At 44.3% G+C, this 24,515-nt stretch overlaps 2 protein-coding genes across 4 annotated transcripts in view; both read right to left on the reverse strand.

Annotated features, from left to right (window-relative positions):
- Nucleotides 1–6,995, reverse strand: part of MAML2 (mastermind like transcriptional coactivator 2) — a 147,761-nt gene extending 140,766 nt beyond the window's left edge. Inside the window, exon 1 of the mRNA XM_082219032.1 lies at nt 4,930–6,995. Coding sequence (XP_082075158.1) covers nt 4,930–5,394 — 465 coding nt within the window. The 5' untranslated portion in view covers nt 5,395–6,995. The remainder of the gene's footprint in view (nt 1–4,929) is intronic.
- Nucleotides 6,996–10,973: 3,978 nt separating this feature from the next.
- Nucleotides 10,974–21,638, reverse strand: CCDC82 (coiled-coil domain containing 82). Of its 3 annotated transcripts, XM_082219410.1 has the most exons (9): nt 20,010–20,344; nt 18,813–18,944; nt 17,913–18,491; nt 16,691–16,913; nt 16,447–16,539; nt 16,178–16,302; nt 14,950–15,120; nt 13,264–13,449; nt 10,974–11,676 (listed from the first exon to the last, which is right to left on the reverse strand). In XM_082219410.1, exons 3-9 carry the CDS (start codon nt 18,480–18,482, stop codon nt 11,596–11,598), a joined length of 1,449 nt encoding a protein of 482 aa, XP_082075536.1. In that variant the 5' UTR covers nt 18,483–18,491; nt 18,813–18,944; nt 20,010–20,344; the 3' UTR covers nt 10,974–11,595. The 3 variants fall into 3 exon arrangements, with proteins under 3 accessions (XP_082075536.1, XP_082075534.1, XP_082075535.1); XM_082219408.1 differs by lacking the exons at nt 18,813–18,944; nt 20,010–20,344 and adding an exon at nt 21,483–21,638; XM_082219409.1 differs by lacking the exon at nt 20,010–20,344 and having other exon boundaries at nt 18,813–19,207.
- Between the last annotated feature and the right edge of the window lie 2,877 nt (nt 21,639–24,515).

Raw genomic sequence — 24,515 nt, forward strand, 5'->3', positions numbered from 1 at the left:
CTACTTGTACTTTGACGTGCTTTCGAACTGCTAGGTTGGCAGGAGCAGCGACCGAGCAACGGGAGCTCACCCTGTCCCGGGGATTTGAACCGCCGTCCTTCTGATCGGCAAGTCCTAGGTTCTTGCAAATCCAGGTGGCCCAGGGAGCCACATTTCAGATGAGGCAATTCCTCTAGATATAGTTTTGCCTGCAAAATTACAGTGTTCCAGACTCTCCAGTATTTAGAGAGGAAACTTTGTCCTCAGAAAAAAAGAGTGCATTCTTCTTCTTCTGTACTAAGGAAGGGAGTAGGATTATTTTGAAGGTCAATGCTAGATAACTTTTTTTAAAAAAAACCCAACCCAAACAAACCAAGAGCACAGAAATGTCTTCGGCTACTGTAGGTCCTTGTGACCTCGGAGTTCTGCTTGGCAAAACATCTGTGCATAGGCTTTTAAGCCCTGAAAACTTTAATTAGTTGGGTTATCAAATTACCTTCTTTTCTTTTTTGCACCTTTGTTAAAAATGCGGACCAGCCGGCCTCTTATTGCTTAAACGCATTTAACTCATATGCTGCCGCCATAACAGAGGAAACACAGCACAAACACAGATTAAAGCTCTGTGCTTTAATCTGACATGGGTGGTACCACTATCTCAAGGCCTGGTGGCGATTATCAACCCCGACAGCGGTGCAAACCGCCCCACACCAAATGGCTGAGGTCAGCCAGCAACACATGCATGCAGCTGGCAGATAGCACAAGGTCAATCACTCCCTGCCTGCAAAGGAATCCAAATCAAGTCTGTCTTTATTATGTCTTCGGTGTCTTGTGACTCCACCACCCTAATATATGGCCAGGGAGGGAGGAATTAACAGGTGTGGCCCCTGTAGGGCTTTTTCTCCCTAGTATACTGAACGGCACTTGCAATTTCGGGCACAGCTTGGGTGGTATAAGTTACTGGTTCACACAACACTTTGCATCTGAAGCCTCCAGTTAAGACAGATAGAATCTTTATTTGCATCAGCCATCAACCATAGCAATAAATTGCACCAAAGACAGAACTAGATGGTTAGCTATAAAGTACGTTCTGGAAGTTTAAAGATAAAGGGATCCCTGACTATTAGGTCTAGTCGTGGCCGACTCTGGGGTTGCGGCGCTCATTTCGCTTTATTGGCCGAGGGAGCCAGCGTACAGCTTCCGGGTCTTGTGGCCAGCATGACTAAACCGCTTCTGGCGAACCAGAGCAGCGCACGGAAACGCCGTTTGCCTTCCCGCTGGAGCGATACCTATTTATCTACTTGCACTTTGGGGTGTGCTTTCGAACTGCTAGGTTGGCAGGAGCAGGGACCGAGCAACGGGAGCTCACCCCGTCATGGGGATTTGAACTGCCAACCTTCTGATCGGCAAGTCCTAGGCTCTGTGGTTTAACCCACAGCGCCACCCGCATCCCAATCCATACAAATGGCAGAATTAATACATAGTCCTTTTGCCACAGATAAAACAGGTGAACCAATAGGCTTTCTTTTGATTAAAAAACTGAGCAGTGTTAGGAAGTTAATCAAATAACAGATCTTATTCTAATTGCCCCTGCTAATTTTTAAATTTTTTTTTGCAGTGTCTGCTGTTATCTTGATCTGCTGGAAGAAAAGACGCAGTAGCAATGGTTGAGTGACCTGGTATGGACAATAGCAGAAGGGTAATAACCTCACTCCTCAAATCTTTATAAAGAGTGCAAGCACATGGGCTACTGACATTCAGTTAAGTTGCTCAAGCTCCACACATGGCAAAAGCAACAGAATGCTACCTTTGGTTATGACATCTATGGTGCTGCACCAGGGGACCGCCTAAACTACAGCCCTGCGTTATTATGCATTATTTAAAACACTTACGTATACATTGCTGACTATTTAAGAATATCAAAGTGGTGTGCAAAGCATAAAAATTGTACAACAAATGATTAAAAAGCAATGTAACAAAACACCTGTTTACAATCTGCACAGCGACCCAACAAACTCACCCACCGATGTCAGTAATCAGGGGGTGCTTGGGTCAACAAGAAGGTCTTTAGCAGATGCTGAGAACCAAAAGCAGGAAGGGCATGCTAGAATTCTCAAGGAAGGCTCTTCGGTGTAGGGGGTCACCACGCTGAAGACTCCACTCACAGCGGTCACAAGATGGATGGAAAACACGGCCTGTGCCATTATGAGTAGCCAGGAAGCAGAACAAAAAACACCCAGCAATGTTGATGCAGGAAGGCATGGAATAATATATGAAGAGACCTGCTGGATCACGCCAAAGGCCCATTTGGTCCAAAGTTCTGTTCTCACAGTGACCGGTGAGATGCTTAAGGGGAACTCCAAAGCACAGCAGAACCCTCCCTGTTTGCCACCTCAAACAACTAGAATGCAGAAGCCTACTTCCTTGGCAGCTGAGGCAGAACACAGCCATTGTAAGCCACAATATTGCCATATGCACATTCATGGAGTGAAACAAAATAATCAGAGGGTTAATAATAATAATAATAATAATGGGGCATATATTAGGGCAGTTCAAGAAGTGTCAAGAAGTACTGAGGAAGGATGTCTGCAAACCCCAACGTCCATTTTGCACACATCAGATAACCTGTTGCAGATATAAAAGATGCAACTTTATACCCAGCACACAGCCTCCAAAACTGAGTCTTGTACTGCTGCAATCTTCCACTCATGCCACAGCTAGAAACTTCACCTGTCTGTGGCTTGTTGCAATCAATGGGACCATCTTATACCTGACACTCAAACTGTCAACAGGCTGCAGACGGGAGCAGTAATATCTCAAGTATCTTTATGCAAAAGCTATGTCTAATTCTACAAGCCTTACACGTCACTGTTATAGTATGGCCTCTATTGTACTTGCTCTGCATTAAAACACGATGGGCGTTTAATTTATCCCTCTGGGTCTCTTGAAGCTTTGTTTTGAGAGCTATTAATTGTCTGTATTTGAAATGGAACAAAACTGCAAACTTTGCTATTCTCCACCCCTGGCTTTGACATTTGCTTCTGGATTTCTCAAGGTGAAACTCCCCTCTCCCGTAATGTGGTTTGCCTATCAACAAAAAAAAAACACTTATCGAAAAGAGTGCTCCTCACACCCCAAAGTTAAGTTGGACTTCAGGGGATAAAATATACCAAATACTACGTTTAAAATGAAGCTGCGTTGGGAAGGGTTTGTTTGTTTGTGAACTTTGGAAGCAAAATAATTTCTGATGCAAGTAAGCAGCCATGAAACAAGCAATAAAGGATAGAATTGTAGAGTTGCAAGGGACCACAAGGGTCATCTAGTCCAACCCCCTGCAATGCAGGAATCTTTTGCTCAATGTGGGGCTTGAACCCACAACCCTGAGATTCAGAGTCTCATGCTCTACCAACTGAGCTATCCCAGAGCTGGATGAGTACTGTAATGACCCACAAGCGGGAGGCTGCACTTAACCAGAGTCCTGCTGGATCTCAACAAAGGAATATTTACTCCAGTATCCTGTTCTTACAAGTGTCAACCAGAGGCATATAAGAGACCAGCAAGACAGAAGTAACGCTTCTCTTTTTAGCAGACAAACCATGCCAGTTCACCCATCACTTACCCACCACCATGTTTACTTAGACCCTAGGTCAAGAGCACCCGATGCCCAACCACATTCGTAAGGCTTGTCATCACCTCTTCCATCGATTACGCAGTTCCCCCCTTATTTCCAGATCTCCAGCGGAATTCATCCAACACAGGGGTCCCAATTGCTGAATTAACCTTTACAGGTTCTCATCCTTTTCTCTGAGGTTCTTAAATCTCACCACCACCACGAACAAAGTCACAGATACACTGCAGGCAGTAAGTAAACAGGTGTAGCTCCCTCTCTCCCAACCGCAGGAAGCGAGGGTGTGAGAAAAACCCAGCTAGACCAGATTCAGTTCAGCATCCTGTTCCAAACAGCATCCAGCCAGATCCCTCTGGAAAAAAATTGCATGAAGCCAACAGCCATTCCCCTGCGTCTGGTATTCACAGATACAGTGCTACTGAATGTGGAGGTTCCATTCAGTTGTGGCACGGCAATAGCCATGGATAAAAACAGATCACCCACCATTAATGTGTCCAAAATCCCCTTCTAAAAAGCCAACTAAGTTAGTGGGCATCTCCGTAATAAAATAAGCTTCCAAAGCAGGCATAGGCAAATTCGGCTCTACAACTCCCATCATCCCTAGCTAACAGGACCAGTGGTCAGGGATGATGGGAGTTGTAGTCCCAAAACATCTGGAGGGCCGAGTTTGCCTATGCCTGTTCCAAAGTGTCTTTGAAGTGAGCCACCATTCTCGCTGCCTCAGCTTCTCATCTGCAAAATGGGGGTAGTAATACTTGTCTGCACTTACAGGCTGCTAAAAGGATCACTGCCCTGGCTTGCACCCCCTCCCCACGCCTTCCCCTGCTGTCAAATTTCCTATGTCAAATTTCAGATTGCAAGCTCCTCAGGGGAGAGACCTGCCCTCTTGCCGACGGCATGGCAGGAACGAGAGAACACAGCGATGTGCTTGTGTGCAAAACAAAACAGCCTATCTAATGGCACCCCTCATTAACAACCATTACCATTTCTACATGGCAGGCTGCTGTTTTAAGTGCAGAGATACAGCTTGTAAAAATGGGGGGGGGGGGAGAGTTGGCGATGCAAAATGAGATTTTGACATCTTAAAAACTCACACATATGAGAGACCATTGGTTCATCCTTCCAAACTCAGCCCTTGCAACTCTCCTCCCACAGGGGCAGAATTTGCTAATATGAAGCTGAGGACAAAATTTGGATCTTCTCGAGTAGGTACCCGAATAAATATAGGTTTTTAAATTATTATTTTTTTGTGCCCCCTCAGCTGGCTCTAAAGGCGCTGGCTCCTGAGCATGTTTGGAGGGAAGCAGGTAACGAAGGAGACTCACCGCAATGAGCGCGGGGTTCCTCTGCTCCCCTCCAGAGGCCGATCCGGGCTGCTCTCCGTTGATCCCACTCCTGCCACCAGTCGTCCCGTTGCTGATCAGCTGCTGGCGATAGTAGTCCGCCGGAGGGGGCGCTGCAGCGTTCGCAGAAGGAGCCGAAGCCGCGATGCTGCCGCCTGCTCCGCTGTGACCATTGGCCGATGCTGCCTTGCTGTGTTTCCCTCCTTTCCTGGCCGCCTGGCCGTGCTGCACAAGGTTGAGGAGTTGCAAGGTGCTCTCCCGCTCGCGGCTCGAGCTCTCCGCCCGGCCCCGCTCGTAGCGCCCCTCGCAGCTCAGGTGGTGCTGGCGGCAGATGGCGATGCGCGCCCGCAGCCGCTCCACGATCGCGCTGTGCACCCGCGGCGCCGCCACGGAGCCGCCGCCGCCTCCCAGGAGACCCGGGGCTTGGGGGGCAGCCGTGTCCCCCATCCCCGCAGCCTCAGGCCCCTGCTCTTTTGCAAAGGGCTTGTTGATCCACTCTCACGAGAACCAGGAACCGGCTCTTCTCTCCGGAACGGCTGCGAATCTTGCACTCCTCTCCTGCAAACCGGGGCAGATCGCTTGCCCGATTTTAGTCCAGCGGGCTCTTTACAAAGTCGCCGCCAGCGCCATCCTTTTTGCAGGTTCCGCGAGCAAAGCAACAGACTTCAGCAGCGGGGGGCGAAGCTGGCCGGCAGGGGCGGCTGCAGACTTGCAAGCTACAGCCATTTAAATCGCGGTGCAAACCACTGATAGGGGTTATTTTTCCTCCCCCTTTCCTTTTTTTTTAAAAAAAATCCTCCACCACGAGGTCTGATTAAGGGTTGCTGAAAAGCATCGCAGCAAAGTTTTTACAGCAATGCATTTTAGGGAGAATTTGTAATAATAAATTAGCAGATAGTCAAAGCCGGGTAGCGTGCTTTTGGGGGGGGGGGAGGGAAGGGGAAAAGAAGCCAATTGGCAAAAAGGTGTGGAAAGACACACACACACCCTTCTCTTGAGCGTAAAAAGGAAAGGGACGCGTGAAAGTGAGCGCGAGCGTGGAGGAAGGGTCGTGTGGACGGTTGACACGAGGTTCCCTGAAGTTGCTCGCAAGAGCAGCGATCGGAATGGGGCGCGTTGGCTGGATGCCGGAGGGATGGGAGAAGCGATCCCGGAGAGTTTTAAAATTTGTTGCTTTCTCTTTCGCTTACCTCTGTCTTTTAAAACCCGGTTGTTGTTGTTTTTGCACAGGCTCCTGCTCAAAGAGTATCTCCTTTTAAGTCAAAGGAAAAGCAAGACGGCTTACTGGTTCCCGGTGTCATTAAGTTCAGACGCGGTTCTCCAATGAATCCAACCCATGCTTGGGAGACGCGGACGGGCAGATGGTTTCTCCGAAGGGTGGGCGATCCTTAAGTGTCCCTCCCTCCCGTGCCACGGAAAAAATCCAGCTCCGATCTCGATGCAAAAAGCCCTCCCCGCATCCTCGTGCTCCTTTTTGTCTACTTCCAGAAAAGCTGAGCAAAGCACCCAGGAACGCGGCGGGGGAGAGAGGAGGCGGGTGGGGGGAAGAGTTGGTGGGAGTAAAAGCAGAAATCACGACTCCCAACGATCAGCTAATTCACAAACCAGCTCGAAACTTACAAACTTCCAGCTCTCCGCCTCCAGACCCGTCCGATGCAGCGAGATTCCTCGGTCAATTTGTATATTCCATCCCTTCCCAGACTTGGGATCTGGTGAGTTTTTGTTGCTGTTGCAATGTCTCTCCAAAGCGCGCTGGACGGTGGTGGTCGCTGCTGCTGCTGCTGCCGCCCTGCCCTCTGCACTTGCCGGTTTAAGAAGAGAGCAGAAAGCTTGCAGTGTTCCCCCCCTCCCCCTTTTCCTTCGCTTGTCTCGTGCTTTAAGCCGCCAGGCTGCTACGACTGCACGGCGCGGGGGTTGCAGATACACAGGATTTCATTGTGCTCGCATAGAATCTGAGCAGCGGCGGCAACAGCAGCAGCAAACATGAGACTGACGGGGAGCCCTGGCGGAAGGCTGGCACCGTTGCGCGGAAAAAGTCGCCGTTCCCAGAAATGAAGGGCAAGGAGACGCCTGCCGGCCAAACCCTCTCGTTGCAAGGAGCTTCCGTTTACTTAAAAAGCCCGCTTTCCCACGTTATGCTCGGGCACTCGCGATCAAATCAGGGGGCGCTGATATATGTGCATTTCAGAAGGCTGACGCTGTGCCCGTGGAAGTAAAACCCGACACAAATCTACGCGCCACCAGAAAGCAGCCATAGCCTTTCGAAAGCAGGCTGCTCCTCTACATGTGAATCGGACCTTGCTAGGTGCTTTGGGGGCATAATAACACTGGTATAGTGCACGCACCTGGAAGGATAGCACAAGGTGCAGCGTGCACACAAATGGCTTCCCTTTGCAAAGTTTCCACCAAGCTCTTGGAAGATGGCAGTGGAGACTGGATAAAAGGTGCAGGCAATTTCACATTAACTTTTCTGCCATGCCCGTTAATTCCCAACCCACAAACCTTCAGCAAACAAGATAACTGTGCTTAAACATTGGAAGCCGTTATTTTATAAATTACATAAACTATAGGGCTTATGATATTATGTGGGCATATGTACGTGTACACACAAGCTGTTTGCATAGTGATAGCGTTTTCTAACACTACGTTTCAGCAAGCTTCTTGTTTACCCACATTCCTTTTTAAATCCATTATTGGAGGCTGCTGAAATGAGAATATGTTTCCTGAAAAGACGCTGGAGCATTTAATGTTTTTCAGCTGTTTGGCACAAATCACAAGATGCTTTTGAAAAGACTTTTCCGCCAAAACTTTTCATGCACCCATATATCATATTGCTGATGATGGAGCCTGTTTAAGAGATGGAAGAAACACTCGTTCGAAGCAGCAGCAAGCCTTCCACCTGCAAGATAGGAGGGTTTCCTAAAGCAGGCCTGTAGCTTTTAATCCACTGAGCCAACCACAGCCTCTAAGCTGTTTGAGAAACCGATTTTGCTGCCCGTAAATGCAAAAGCACAGTACATGACTCTACTCGGTTTCGGTGGTGGTGAAGACCTAACCCCCAAAGGACACTTGTGAAGGAGAGTATGCTTGTGTTTTTTCCTTTTCCAAACCAATTTGGGTACAACCAGCCTCAACAGTGCCTGTAGGTGAACTGACAAGCCTCTTCCAATCAGTGTTAAGCCTCTGTCCTCCTTGTTAACTGACCAGCTACGCTTGCAGGCTGGTAAGTCAACCCCAAATGCGTGAAGCGGTTAGGGGAACAAATAATAGGCAGGCAAGAGACGGATGGGAAATAGTGAAAGAATAGTTTATTGTACAGCTTTATGTAGAGTGCAAGCCTAAGTTATGGTTGATTTTGAAAAGGTAGCGTGTCAGGATAGAGAAAGACACCATGACAAGAATTAAGGGCAGCTTTCCTCTGTAATTCAAAAGCTAGGAGAAACTTGATCGCATCAGAGGATGGCTTGCTCTCTTAAGGTGCGAAAACTCCCACGTTTATGTGAAGAGAACTTGATTCATATCTTTTCCGTTTCCTTACACTTAATATGCTTCTATTTACCAAGTGCAAACATGGGTGGGGCTTATGAACACCTTTGTCAAACACAGCAGGCACAGCCGAGCTGTTAAAGCGAACCGGAGCCTTAAGAATGTTAACACTGCACCCAAACTTTAGACTTTTACTCATCGTGGGGCTACCTTTGAAGGTGACCCGGAAACTACAACTAATCCAGAATGCGGCAGCTAGACTGGTGACTGGGAGCGGCCGAGACCATATAACACCGGTCCTGAGAGATCTGCATTGGCTCCCAGTATGTTTCCAAGCACAATTCAAAGTGTTGGTGCTGACCTTTAAAGCCCTAAACGGCCTCGGTCCAGTATATCTGAAGGAGCGTCTCCACCCCCATCGTTCTGCCCGGACACTGAGGTCCAGCTCTGAGGGCCTTCTGGCGGTTCCCTCACTGTGAGAGGCCAAGTTACAGGAAACCAGGCAGAGGGCCTTCTCGGTAGTGGCGCCCGCCCTGTGGAACGCCCTCCCATCAGATGTCAAAGCGATAAACAACTACCTGATATTCAGAAGACATCTGAAGGCAGCCCTGTTCAGGGAAGTTTTTAATATGTGACATTTTAGTGTATTTTTCATCTTTGTTGGAAGCCGCCCAGAGTGGCTGGGGAAACCCAGCCAGATGGGCAGGGTACAAATAATAAATTATTATTATTATTATCGCAATAAACCTGAGCGCATTAAGGAGTTGCACACAGAGAGTCTGTGCACTTGCTTTTCCCACTGTCCCTTAGCCTCGCCTTTCATACCCCCTTAACTGCTGCTGCCCTGCTGTACCTGATAAGAGCTGTGGTGGCACTTGGGTGACTTGGGGCTCACCTGGCGAGTAGATGATGAACATAATATAGGAATCACCTTATAGGATCAGACTAAAGATCCAGGTAGTCCAATGTTCTGTTTCCAAACTAATGCCACTAGGAAGCCCACAAGCAAAAGGAAGGTTTGTTCCTGGATTATCACCGCTTCCATTCACATCTAAAGCCCAAACTTATAATAGACGCAGGACGTTGGCTCAAATCAAGTCAGGCCATTGGTCCATCTAGCTCAGTACTGCACACAGTGACTAGCAGCAGCTCCCAAAGGTTTCAGACAGGGGCCTCCTAGACCTACCTCGAGATGCTGGGGGTTGATCCTGGGACCTTTTGCACGCAAAAGAAGATTACCATTGAGCTATAGCCTTTCACACAGGTGACACAGTGGAAATGAACAGAGCAGAAACACCATCTATTCAGCTTACTGAAGAGGAAGAAAGCACACCTGTTCATTAAAGACCCCAGCTTACTGTATGCCTGAATTAGAGGCCAAAGGCTTCCTACTCTTCATATTGCCCACAATCAAAAACTGGATGTGTCTCTGATCTGTAATTCATATATATCAAGGCTGCCCAACTCACCTATCCAAGCTAATATACAGGAAGGGTGCTCTGAGTGAACTCTGAACTCCTCTGAAGTATGCACTGGGCCATCATCCCATATACACTTAAGAGCAAATTCATTTCCCAAGTGTGGATCCTTGTGCAGCAGGCGTGGGAAAGGTCCGCGGTTTTCAGGAGGAGAAAAAAAGATGAACAGGGCAGTGGGGAAGACACTAAAGTGAGCGAAACAAACCTGAAACAGCCCAATGAGGACTATGCATGCTCAGTAGCTATAGAATACTAGTTGGCTGTTGGAGTGGGGGAGCCCAGAAAATAGTATATGCATGTGAATCCTGGAAAAGGGCATAGCTGGAACCCTGAGCACAATCACTGCACGCTTGAAGACTGTTTTGCAGACCCCACTTGCCAATAGTCTAACTGAAGCTGCTACCGAACAGTCAGTGTCAAGCTGATCATAGAATCATAGAATCATAGAGTTGGAAGAGACCACAAGGGCCATCGAGTCCAACCCCCTGCCAAGCAGGAAACACCATCAGAGCACTCCTGACATATGGTTGTCAAGCCTCTGCTTAAAGACCTCCAAAGTAGGAGACTCCACCACACTCCTTGGCAGCAAATTCCACTGTCAAACAGCTCTTACTGTCAGGAAGTTCTTCCTAATGTTTAGGTGGAATCTTCTTTCTTGTAGTTTGGTTCCATTGCTCCGTGTCCGCTTCTCTGGAGCAGCAGAAAACAACTTTTCTCCCTCCTCTATGTGACATCCTTTTATATATTTGAACATGGCTATCATGTCACCCCTTAACCTCCTCTTCTCCAGGCTAAACATGCCCAGCTCCCTTAACCGTTCCTCATAAGGCATCGTTTCCAGGCCTTTGACCATTTTGGTTGCCCTCCTCTGGACACGTTCCAGTTTGTCAGTGTCCTTCTTGAATTGTGGTGCCCAGAACTGAGCATTCATCAAATTCCCTGACTCCAAAATGGAAACAGACCCAACTGGGTATTACGTTATACAGAATGAGCAGAAGCCTCTGCATATCAGTCTTGTAAAGCATCTTCCCTTCCAAATGCTACAGAAATGGAAAACGGATATTGCTAGCAGTGTAAAGATATTTATTTCTTTTACCGCTCAGCCGGCTAAATGCAAGTCCATGAATTCTGGGTCTCCAGGATGCATAAACAATGATGGCCTGTTGGTTTTAGAGAGCTAATTTGTTACTGCCCTGTGTCCTGGGGGGTGGGAATGTACCTGGTTTACAGCTGGTTTTAAACACTGTGCTGGGAAAGCAGTATGTATATTACAGCCTTTGGGCTTCTCACCATGTGGACCTTTCCTCTTTCAAAAAGAATTGAAGCCAAGCATTTTTCATACACTGGCACAATTCACCTGGGCATCACTGCGCATAAAATTACATTTCCTGAATGAACACCCGGGTTATTCAGAGACTGTTTTTCATTTTAGATCATTAAGCTGAGCTGCCTGGTGTTCAAGAACACAGAAGAGATGACTTCCACTATAAAAATGTCCTTAGATGATTATTTTGATAATTAAAATGAACTATGAAAAAGAAATACACATTAACTTATTAGTATCCATACCAACATACAGGCACATTGATTGTCTTGCAGTAAAAAGAAAAACAGCTGGAACGCAGCATGATATTCAAATACTATCACCAGTCAAGGGAAAGCACGTTTGTAAGCAGATGCCTTTTTAAAAAAATGACATCAAGTCTTTTTTTTCGTCTTGGAAGTTTTCAGCACGTACCATGTACTTCTGAAGTTCAGAATATTGCTTCAAACAAAAGAAAACAAAGTATCATTTTAGCAGACCTAAATTAAAGGTGGAACTTTTTATGTTCCTTTTAAATTTCATTTGCACACTTATAAACCAATTAAAAAGTTACTGAAGCAATGTGCAGTAATAAAAAAAGATTAGAAACCCAGTAAACTAAAAGCAGCAAAACCATTTATACAGTTGTAGAATTATTATTCCACACAATGATTGGGCCACACTTCAGGGAAAGCCTTCTTAGAACAAATATGTATTTCAAAAGCCACCAAAATGTCAAAATGCTAGGTACTTCTCTCTTAGTAGTGCCCCAACTGAGGAGCGCAGTTTCTCGGCAGGGATGGATGTGGCAAGGTGTTCACTTAGGTAATCTGGTCCCAAAATGTTGAAATACTAAAAGCAAATCCTTGAATTGCACCTGGTAGCCCAGGCATAGGCAAACTCAGCCCTCCAGATGTTTTGGGACTACAATTCCCATCATCCCTGACAACTGGTACTGTTAGCAAGGGATGATAGGACTTGTAGTCCCAAAAAACATCTGAAGGGCCGAGTTTGCCTATGCCTGTGGTAGCCTATTGGCAGCCAGTGCAGCTCCCTCAGCAAAAACCTTATACTGCATGTTGGCAGTGGGATGTCCCAGTCAACAACCTAGCTTCTATACTGGTTTCAGTATATTGGTTTCAGATCACTAATGAATTCCTCGCTTTAACAGCAGCATAGTGCACAATTTTGATAGTAACATCTTCTTTCCATCACACAAGATTGCACCTGTCAAAATTATGCCTTGTATACAAGTGTGAAAGGGATGTAAGTCATGCTCTCTTGGAAACTTTATTGATGAGCCTCATGCAAGACAAATCCCACACCTGCCTATATTGATCTAAATATACCTTTTGCAATACCTGCTACAGCTGGTCTTAAAATTCTCCCAGAAAGGAGTAATCTTGACCCCTAGGATTTTTTTTCTTTTAATAATATAAAGCTGTCTGCTATAGAAAGCTTTTTAAAAAGCAAACTGCTGTATTCTAGTCTTTAAATTTGCTGAAGTAGTGAAAGCAGCAGGATGGCATACTTTTAGCAGGTTAAATACAGCCTAGCAAGGAGTCTGAACAAAGTGGCACAGTTGCCAGGATCAGAGAGGATGCAGCAACCTCTATGCAAGGCTCCCGCTCTCATTTTATCCTTTTGTTCACTGCCTAATCACAAAATGACACACTAACAATATTGGAAACAAGTCCAGAATCTTCTGTAGTCTTTTAAACAAAATCTCATTGGTTTAAAAACAGGGCTTGCTTTCTAGGATCATGGCATTGGGTAATTATTATGTTGGTAAATATAACCCTGCAGAAATATGATCACATTAATCATTATAGGAGGTACAGCTGGACTAATTTCAAAGCAGGAGCTACTTTCAGTCAACTTTTCCTGAAACTGCACTTTATGAGCACTTAAATTTACCCTCTTACTTTCTTCACCCTCCACACCTGAATGGCCTACAGTTCTGTCCACAAAATACTAAGCGCTGTACTGATTATTAATTTCCCCTGCTTTCAAAACAATAGAATTTATGTACAATCAGTTCTACTGTACCTGTTTAATCCAGCCTTCATTATTCTGCTGTGTGAAAACTCTGTACACTGTATCTTTGACTGGTGCATCCTGGAATCCATTGCTTGTCATTAGAGAGCAGCAATTCTGATACAGCTTGTATTTAAAATGTTTCAGGTTGTGATAAACTTCAGTACGGTTTCTACACACAATGCCAATCTGCAACGCCTGTATTATTAAAAGGAAAGCTCTTTTACTGGGCAGGTCTTGGGCAATAATGGGCAATGCAATAGTCTCATCAATTAAACAAGTAAGGTATGACAAAACCTGAGCAGGACATTTATCGATATCTAATTGAATCTAACTTCCACACTCGCCACTTTTCCAAAGGCATCACTGGCATAAATGAAAACAGACCCTTTTTTTCCACTGCTACCCTAAGAATGTCAATTCAGGAAGGCACAGAGGTGATCACTTGCTTTAATCAGTTCTAATACCAGTGCCACTGGGGCTGCGAAATGTTTGAAATAATAAATTAAAAGGATTAAATCTTTGTTGGTATGCACTTATTACCTGTAATTCACAAAGCATACCCTGTTCAACACTAGCTGAATTGCAAGGGAATTTTTTTTTTTTAAAAAAACCCTGGTTATAGAACATAAACACTGCAAAGCCTAGGTTTATACAGTAGAACAGTCACACCAGTGTAAATCTAAAGAGTCACTCTGCTTGAGAAAGTTAGGGAATATGAAATTAGGAGCCCCATGGGTACACTAGCCCAGTTAAAACTGCACATATGTACAACAGATATTGTCAACACACCACTGGAGTTTGACCGAATACTCTTGGAAGTATATAATTCTCACATTGCAAAATCAAAGCCTCTGGAGTGCACCAATTCAGTTCTCATGCTTAGCTTATTTGTACAACTATCTAAGACTATCTACTTGGTTTATATATGAAGTCAGATAAACCATTGATCAGTTTACACATATAGTCAAACCAACCCAAGCACTGTCGATTTATAGGGAATTCTGAAGATCAAGGTTTAGGGATAATTTTTCACATATAAATAATAGGCCAAGTATACAAGTTACTGTTATACCATAAGCCTTGGTCTCTCTAACAGATAGAACTGTAGAGTTGGAACTCAGACCCTGAGGATCATCTCATCCAACCCCCTGCAATGCAAGGATATACAGCTGCCCCATATAGGGATCAAACCTGCAGCCTTGGCATTATCAGCGTCATGATCTAACCGCCTGAACTATCTTGTTGACATTATATATCTAGATCTAGATATACACACAGAGAAGATGAATCTAATTTTAAAAAAATCAAATTACCCCAAAATTTATGTCAGGATTATTATTTGCAAGTATATTAATTAGCATATAGACATCAATTATTCTTAGTAAAGCTTGCTATATACTTCTTGATAGAATGTAGTTTTAAGGATATCATAATGATCAGCTTGTTCATAAACAAGCACTATAGAGGAAATTTCTCATAGCCATCTGGGATTTTCAAGTATTATATACTTAGCCACTAATACAAGCAACAGAAATCTTTGAAACCACTGCCTAAAACCCATTACCCAAAAGTAGACTAAAAAGAAGCATGAGGCTAAAAGATATTAACATCAACATCTCACAAAAAAAAATAAATATGCAATGCATTTTAACTTTTTGGTTCTTAGCAGTTTTGTAGCCTGGGAACAAAATTTACCTGCTTGTTATCTGACATGAAGTCGTCTACTTGCATTGTCTCACGATCGTATGATTTCCCTGACAGAATCACTGTGAACCTACAGTGCCTCTGCAGTTCGCAGGCCTGACAGGAATGGTCCTCTCCAATTCCCTCAACTATGCGGATGTCAGGATAACTATCCACCCGTTTCTGGAAAAAAGATATCTGGTTGGAAATTTTGCTGGTCACTTGTTCCACAGAATCAACTATTGCAATTCAACAATACTAAACATTCATATATTTATCTGTTTAATTTCAACTGCTTGGTTAAGGACCACAGAGCTCTTAATTTCTAGAGTAAGCTCAGTTAGGTCATTGCCCCCTCACCCCCTGTGAGGAAGTGACGTGTTCCTTCTCTTCCTTCACAATGTGAGCCATGGAAGGAGGATGTGCAACATTGTTCTAGTTCTACCCAATAATATTTTTGTCTGCAATTTCCATTGTTGCCACATAGTACAATGCATAACTGATACCTTAAATCTGTAAGTAAAAAAATTACAAACTTATTTCAGTGTGTTGTCTATTAACTGCACAGACGGGCGGAAGGAAGTCTGCTGCTGCACACAGCTGACACAGGATAAAGAAAAGGTTTAAAGGTAAAGATACCCCTGACCATTAGCTCCAGTTATGGCCGACTCTGGGGTTGCGGCGCTCGTCTCGCTTTATTGGCCGAGGGAGCCGGCGTACAGCTTCCGGGTCATGTGGCCAGCATGACAAGCCGCTTCTGGCAAACCAGAGCAGCACATGGAAACGCCGCTTACCTTCCCGCCGGAGCAGTACTTATTTATCTACTTGCACTTGACGTGCTTTTGAACTGCTAGGTTGGCAACAGCTAGGACCAAGCAACGGGAGCTCACCCTGTTGCGGGGATTCGAACTGCCGACCTTCCGATTGGCAAGCCCTAGGCTCAGTGGTGTTCCCCATCGGAGAGTCTGCTAAGCCCTGCACTTTGAATACAGGTTTGCAGTCATATTCCTTTGTTTGTTAACCCACATACATGGGTCTACAGAGAAGTAGATATAATTAATACATCCTCTTCCAATTCCCATCAGTTTTCAGTCCAGTGTTCCAGCCTGTCAGTATCACTTTGATGCTATCTTCTATAACATGGTGTTAGCTATCCCTATCAGCTTCAAGCCATCTGCACATCTGAAAGGCACCACCTCATCAGAGTCATTTATAAGAACATTGAACAATACCCCAATACCGTATATTTTTGTGTCCAGCGACTTCTCGCCACTAAATTGTCAAGACGAGGTCGAACAAAATCATTGTCGAAGAAGCGAAGGGAAGTCAACATTTCTTTTGCATACTTCTTTTGTCTTCTCCCCTCTGTTGGAAAGAGAAGGAAATCAAATTATCATATGCTTGGTTAGTTTCACAAAGCTACGTATAGTAACACACTTATTTGCTTCAATAATAATTTTAAAAGGTGATTAAAAAGCCTTTTGATTAAGAAAATCCACATTTGCTTACCATATAATGAGATCAAAAAGTTATTGTCAACTGCATTGATGAGAAACGCCTCTACAACTCTTTGGAAATGGACAAAATGATCAACATGGGCCACTGTAAGAAATAAAAATATCAGTATGGTTGTCAGACTGATGATTTACATAAGTTACCTACATGGAAAAAATAATGTTTGGTGGGGCTCTAATAAATATTGTATTGTGACACTACATAAATGATGTTTACAGGATTTTTATTTTAACCTTACAGTATGGAAAGCACTTCTGCAGCAATGTGCCTGACATAGCTTGCTTTTTCTTTTGTGACTGGCTCTTGTCTTCCTCAAAGTTTTCTTGTTCCAGCTCCTCCTCCTCCTCCTCCTCAACTATGAAATCTTTCATGCTGTCAACCTCAGATGCATCACTGATTTCAGCAGGTGTGAGAGATGAATGGGAAGAATCATCTTCTATTATCACATCCTCTTCAGAATCCTAGTGACATTAAGAAGCAGAGGCTTATTTGAATCCTTTATTTAAATTCATTTGTGTTACCATAACATATTATTATTAATAACTAACTTTCCATATTGCCCATCATTCAAGGATCACAGGGCAGTTTAGAATATAAACACACAAAATTATATAACATAATAACAAACAAAAAAATACCCCCAACCCCAGTTTAAAAGGCCATAATTGTTTAATCAGCCAAAGGCTTGGGAGAAGAGCAACATTTTCACCCAGCGCCTCAAGATACGTAATGAAGGAGTGAGGCAACCCTCCCTAGTGAGAGCATTCCACAAACGGTAAGCCAGTGCAAAAAAGGCTGGTTCTCCTGTTGCCACCTTCCCGACCTCTTGCAGAGGAGGCACACGAAGAAGGGCATCAGAGGATGAGTGCAGGGCCCAGATCATTTCATATATTTGCAATTGAAATTATTCAACCCTCATTTCAAATCAGGCTTATTAACAAAATTTATAGACTTTCAGCTTTCTGCAATGAGCAAATCAAACAAAATTAATTGAAAGAGCTCAACACTACACATGCTTCAAGTGGTTTCAAGCATATTTTATACACACACACTTTTAAAAGCACTGGCAAACCACTTCCAAACACCCATTACCACCCAAGGTAGGGTAATAGACCATGGCTACTTTCAACAATTGAACTGGCATCACTGCCTTGATGTAAAAAGGTGCCTGTACAATTTCAGATAACTTGTCCTAGCTTGGGAAGTAGAGAGAAGCCAAAATGCAAGGCGGTCACCTTCCTGTTTTCAGTAAAGTTGTTGCCATAACAATACCAGAGCCAAGTCAAGATTATTTCTGGTTCAGGGACTGGGCCTAGTAGTATACTGTATGAGTTCCTGCAATAAGTAGCAGCAGTTCCTTTTTACTTTTAGCATTTTCCAATGAAAGTTCTCACGTGCACCAAATCTGCACGAGAACAGCAAGCACCACAATACATTCTGCAAATGAATAAAAAATGTACCTCATGACATTCACTGAGGCCGGAAGCTCGAGTAGATCGCCGTTGGGACAGTTCCTGCAGTTTCATTAGCCTGCCTTGTTTTCTCTTTGCTTCTTTTTCTGCAGGTGATGTGTGTTCAGTGGACAAGTCGTTCTCATCGATTATGCAACTGCGTTTGGCAATCACTTTTCTAACAATGTCACTATTGTCACTATCGTCGCTGTCATACAGTACGGTTCTCCGAGATCTCTTGCGTTTCCCAAGGTTGATGCTTTCTTCATCTACGTCCTCTCCTGCTGAACAATCACCACCTGTCTCAACATCTGGAAGGCCACCTGCGTTCACCGAAGTTTCATCTTTATCCTCATTGTGTATGGGTTCACCTTTCTCTCTCTCATCTGAATCATCATCTGAACTGGTTTCAAGTTCTTTTTCTGATGCTGATGTAATTTCATCACTCTCTTCCTCGCTATCAAACAATATACATCTTCCCTTAGTTCGCTGCCAGTCAATCCGAGATTTGGCTACCGGTTCTTTTGCTCTTGCATTTCTCCTCGTTTCATATCTTCTGTTTTCGGAATTTGGTTCCATAAGGACTTACTAAGAAATCAAATCAAAATATAGTTGTGAATTCAGGGAACTGCAGGCTTGGATAAAAAAGTCCACCCCCCCCCCGCAAAAATAGAAAGTGGGATTCTCCTAACCTGAGACTTAAATTTAACAAGTTAAATTGTGGGGAAGTTGAAAAATCTCTTCTGTTTTATCTTGCACAGGCAGTGGAACCTTATAAGCAACATTTTAAATTAATACCATCACAGCTGACCTATACTGCTGTAAATCTCTGTAAAGTGGGCTCACTTGCATCAGATTCCTCTTTCTCCACACCAAGTGAAATCAGCTAGCAAATATTTGAAAACACACGACCACAAAATTAAGGAAGAGATAAGGGTGAAAGTGCCGAGAAGCCTGTTTCAGTTAATGCAAATCTTCTATTTTAAGAAGTCCATACAGCTCAAAGTGAAAGTTCTGAATCAGCTGCTGTGGTGGCATTTCCTGCCAGAAACGGACAATGATTAGAGAAATTAATTAATTAAAAAATCTAATTAAAAACAATTTTAAAAATTAAATAGATTACAAAACAGAAAATGGCCGATACCTCCCCACACTCATTGACACTCTCCCGCTTTGTACCTCTCCATGCTTCATTGGGCTAAGTAAGCGTGAGCTCCTAAATATCAAAATAAATAAAAAATTTTAAAATAAAAAACCTGTTCTTTTGAAGTCAGCTGAATGTTGGAAGATTCAGGAAAGACAGAAGAAAATCCTTCTCTTAGTAGCGCATAAACTATGGAACCTGACCCTACAGGAGGCAGTCATGGCCAGTAACTTGGATGGCTTTGAATGAAGATCGGAAAATAATAATAGGATTATAAGGCTATCAGTGGCTACTAGCCACAATGTCCATGTTCTGCCTCTGCTGTCAGAGAAACTATGCCTCTGATTGCCAGTTGCTGGAAATCACAGGCGCGGAGAGTGCTGTTTCACTCAGTTCCCACTTCCAGGTTTCCCACGCATTTGGTTGGCCACTGTGAGAACAGGATGCTGGGAAAGATGGGCCATTGGCCTGATCCAGCAACTCTTCTTTCGTTCTTAATCCCTGCAACCACCATTCAGCTGATCCAACAACCAATGTGTTTCCTTTTAAAGTTCAGCTCAATTCTTACTTCAAACTCTCAAAATAAAACAGGGGCAATAGACATTCGGTAACAAATGACACGAGGAATAAAAGAAACTGAGCATAAATTTTAAAATAATTAATTACAGCACAAGTACCAAGGCCCAAACCTTTCCAGAAGGCCTTCACTCCACTTAGAGGCCTTACATACAATTGTAAAAAAGCGAGGCAACGTTTATGGATTCTCAGCAGTGACAGAGAACTCTGCACACGTTCGGAGGCAACCTTTTCCCTGTTAATATACCTTTGTGTCCTACTCCAGGGAGTTCAAATTAAGGCCTGCAGACTGGCCATCTGAACCCTTACAACCATTATTCCAGCTCAACCTTCATTACTACTCTATCTAGAACCCAGCCAGAATCCCACTTCTTTAAATAAATGACCTTGCTTTCAAAACAATTATTTTCCCATTGTGTTTGTTTGATTTATACACAACTTCTCAAAACGGATGGTTTATTTTTATACATGTATTAATGCAAACTGCTTTGTGAGACTCGCTTGGTAAGCCCTAACGGGTCGTGGTCAGGTTTTTAGCTTGGCCTGGCCGTGCCTTTTGCATTTTTTTAAAAAAGAGCATTAATATACTCTTGCCTTTCCCACCATTTTCAGTTCCCCAGGGCAGCTCACAACCAAAATGCAAAGCATCTGTAACATGCAAAAAATAAAATTACATCAAAAAAGAAGCAAAAAAGAAGTCCTTCCTCCCTGTTCATCCTAGATTCCTACACTTTTTAAGCAGAGGTTGGATGGCCATCTGTCATCGATGCTTTAGTTGAGATTCCTGTATTTCAGGGGGCTGGACTAGATGATCCTGGAGGTCCCTTCCAACTCTATGATTCTAAGATTCCTGTTGACAAGCCTACCTAGATTGCTTAGAAAGCTGAGCGGATTGTAATCTGCTTTAGGATGTCAACTTTTTCTGTGCGTTTTAAAACATTTATACTTTTTTTATCTCTTAAATTTCTATACAGCCCTTCTTTAGAGGAACACAGGGCAGATTAGGGACACAAGGGGTTGTAAGATGTAAGGTTGCAAATTTCTGTGGGTTCACTTGCTTTTGTCTTCTGGAAACCTCTTTTGAGGTTTTATTTTTTTAAAAAAAAACCAAGCGGTGGAATAACTATATGAAAAAACAATAAGGGAATCTGTGGGGAGTGGAGTAAGGAAGTGCCGGCCATTGGAGCTTTCCTCAGCTTTCACCACATGCTCAGAGGCGATCCTGGCCATGGCTGCCTTTAAAACTACAGACGCCACCTTGAAGGCAATAATAATAATAATAATTTATTATTTATACCACGCCCATCTGGCTGGGTTTCCCCAGCCATTCTGGGTGGCTTCCAACAGAATATTAAAATACAAGTCTATTATAAAAGCTCCCCCTAAACAGGGCTGCCTTCAGATGTCTTTCTTTTTCCTTTCTCCTCCTGTGATGAGGCCTCATTTTAACATTTTACTGTCTCGATATTTTAATGTTGTTTTTAAGTTGTATTCATTCAACTTGTTTTTATTATTGCTTGTTAGCCGCCCTGAGCCCCGCCTTGGCTGGGGAGGACGGGGCATAAATAAAAAATATTATTATTATTATTAAAAGTCTGGCAGTTGTTTTTCTCTTTGACATTTGGTGGGTCTTTATTAATTTCTCTTGTGCCTGGTTTCGGTTTCGTTTAAAGCAAATGCACACTGAGCTGAGGTTTCCCCTTCCCAGCGCCCTCAGCCAGACAGTTCCCGCCAGAGTCCGCCCTCGAATTCCCGCGCTCTGGAGCAACGGACCCGGCACGCGCGACGCGACGCGACGCGACCCCACCCCTCCCCTCTCTTTTTCCTGCGCGCGCCCTTTTCCTCTCTCTCTCTCTTACCTGAGAGGCGCCAAAGCTGCGCTCACATACGAACAGGAGAGGAGGCGGGGCCCTAAAAAGCCCCGCCCACCGCCACAAACTGCGTGTTATTTTTTTATTTATTCTTTTGGTCCCGCCTCCTACGCGGCGGCCCGCGATTGGCCGCCCTTCCCTGCCGGGACCGGCCGCTCCCTGCCCCATCTCCTCACGTTTTTATTTTGCGCGCTGACGCGCAGCCCGCTTTCGCCTCTCCCGCTCGCGTTCCTTTTCCCGCTCCCCTCCATAGAGTTGATAATGGTAGAGACGCGCACCTACACGCAGTGATTAAGCTTCCGGGTTCACACTGGAAACCATTTTCCCCCTGGGTTTTTTTTTGGGGTGTGTGTGTGTGCGGCGGTAACGTTGCAAACAACGGGGAACATGCGCGGATGTGCCCCCTCCCCTTTGAAGAATAAATATAAAAGGTAGCACCCAAACTAGGAAAGGGGGATACTGTTTCAGGGTTTACTTCATATTATTATCGATTATTGATTAAATTTGTATACCGCCCTTCATCTGTAGGGCGGTTTAAAACATCACATTACAAAAAAACAAACCACAAAACAGATAATAATACGGAGCAATAATAATAATATGCTTTCAAAGCACAATATTATCTGATGCAGAAATTTTAGCCATTCATTCCTAAATTTGCACGGTACCTGAACTGTAGCTAGAAAACGGAGGGCGCAAATTCCGTGCAAATCAGTGCCCTATTTGGGGAATTATGCACTTCCTCTTCTTGTTTTGGCAATGCACAAGAGATCGCCTTGAATTTGGCACTCACTGGCGGTGCATTTTTTTTTTTCATTTAAAGAAATATATATTTTTTTCATTTAAAGAAATAAAACCAAAATGAAAATAAGTTTGAGTTAGAAACTGCTCGGTATGGACAATTGCAGACATATTAAAATTCTGAAATACTCCAGTGTTTGCATCGAGCAGCTCTCTCCAGCCCCTGAGAGAAAACTACAGACAGACAGATATTTGGAGTTATTTTGAGTTTTCTCTTTTCAGCCGCGAGGTGACGCTGCTGCCCTGCTATTTCCTTTCGATTGCAGCACCCTTTCCTAGGTTGCTGCTTTAATAAGTGGCAAAGAGCTCCTTTCTCACTTGGGTTAGCGGGCTGGAGCTAGTAGTGGATGGATTTGCGGGTGAAATAGGGAGCAAAATATTCAAGCCGCTGGAACAGCTGCAAGAGAGGAGGAGGGAGGAAATAAAGCAAGGAAAAGGAAACAATAGGCAAAAATATAATTTGTTGCTTTTCCACGCTGCTCATGGCCAAAGTCCTCAGGGTGGTTTGCAAACTATTAAAAACACGAAATACAACCAGAAGCATTTAAAAATAGAATAAGAGAACAACATAAAAATCAGCTGCAGCTTACCATGAACTTCTCCCTTGTTCTCTTAGAATGGCACCCACGGGTGCTGGAGCTGAGCTCTGGTGAGCTCCAGCTGAAAAAAGCTCTGCTTCCCAAGGATGATAGATCATGAAACTGGGGTTAACCTAAACAGGTTTTGGGGGTCTGCTTCAGTCCTGGGATCTTAAGCCCTAAAAGGGGATTCTGCAGCAGAAAGGGAGTGCTAAAATGATCACAACCAGATTCTTTGTTTTGCAAAATACACCTAGCTGAGTCTGTGAAGCATTTATTTTGTAATGTAAGCCAGGGCAACAAAATGCCACAGAAAATAAACAGGTGGAGATCCATCTGGAATTATTATTATTATTATTACTATCATTATTTAATTATTAAATTTGAATACTGTCCTTCAGTGCGGTTCACAACATAAAAATCCTGGATAAAAAACACAAAATACATAACAAAAACAAGAACCGAAACAAACCTATTACCCCCCCCCCCCACATTTAAAAGGGTAAACGTAAAGGGACCCCTGACAATTACCGTATTTTTTGCTCTATAAGACTCACTTTTTCCCTCCTAAAAAGTAAGGGGAAATGTGTGTGCATCTTATGGAGTGAATGCAGGCTGCGCATCTATCCCAGAAGCCAGAACAGCAAGAGGGATTGCTGCTTTCACTGCACAGCGATCCCTCTTGCTGTTCTGGCTTCTGAGATTCAGAATTTTTTTTTTCTTGTTTTCCTCCTCCAAAAACTAGGTGCGTCTTGTGGTCTGGTGCGTCTTATAGAGCGAAAAATACAGTAGGTCCAGTCGCGGACGACGCTGGAGTTGTGGCACTCATCTCGCTTTACTGGCCGAGGGAGCCGGCGTACAGCTTCCGGGTCATGTGGCCAGCATGACTGAGCCGCTTCTGGCAAACCAGAGCAGCGCACGGAAATGCTGTTTACCTTTCCGCCGGAGTGGTACCTATTTATCTACTTGCACTTTGACGTGCTTTCGAACTGCTAGGTGGGCAGGAGCAGGGACCGAGCAATGGGAGCTCACCCCGTTGCAGAGATTTGAACCACCAACCTTCTGATCGGCAAGTCCTAGGCTCTGTGGTTTAACCCACAGCACCACTGGCATCCCTGGGACACCTAAGGACTGGGGTATCAGATGTTAATCTGCCAAAGGCCTGGTTGAAGAGGCAAGTATTTGCCTGGTACCTAAGTGTTTATCATGAAGATGCTTTTACTTTCCCCCTCCCCAGCTGCAGGTGAGCAAAATGCTTGTGGGTGAGAGGGAACTAATGGGCCTGGCAGTGTTAAATCTGGCCTGGCAAAGTGACACAAAGACCTAATTTAGGGCTCATCCACACTGCCGCTCGTGATGTGCTTGGAAAACATGGCTCTGAGCAGCTTTCCACTTGTCTTGTGCTTTCTAGGCAAAGGTCCCAGCTCTTTTGCCCTTGCCCTTCTGCTTTCTCCCAGAGAACCCACTCTTTAGCACTAAATTGGAACAAACAGCAATCGGTGGAAAACCTGATTACTGTTTGTTCAGCACCAAAGCATGGGGTTTCCTGGGGGAGGCAGCGAGGCAAACGGAGGTCTGAGTAAATGCTTCGTCTCCAAGATAACCCGAAGCTATTGCTTAGGTGCCTCCGCTCTTGAAATCT

Source organism: Podarcis vaucheri (assembly GCF_965113315.1).
Source record: "Podarcis vaucheri genome assembly, chromosome: 4".
In the NCBI taxonomy this organism is placed as follows: Eukaryota; Metazoa; Chordata; class Lepidosauria; order Squamata; family Lacertidae; genus Podarcis; species Podarcis vaucheri.

What these genes read in the sequence shown, in the direction of transcription:
- CCDC82 (XM_082219408.1), bottom strand. Translation starts at nt 18,482, where the DNA reads ATGGAACCAAATTCCGAAAACAGAAGATATGAAACGAGGAGAAATGCA. An exon ending in GCAGAAGTGCTTTCCATACT is followed by an intron (nt 16,540 to 16,690) that starts GTAAGGTTAAAA and finishes TATTTCTTACAG; the next exon opens with TGGCCCATGTTGATCATTTT. An exon ending in TCATGTCAGATAACAAGCAG is followed by an intron (nt 13,450 to 14,949) that starts GTAAATTTTGTT and finishes TTAATAATACAG; the next exon opens with GCGTTGCAGATTGGCATTGT.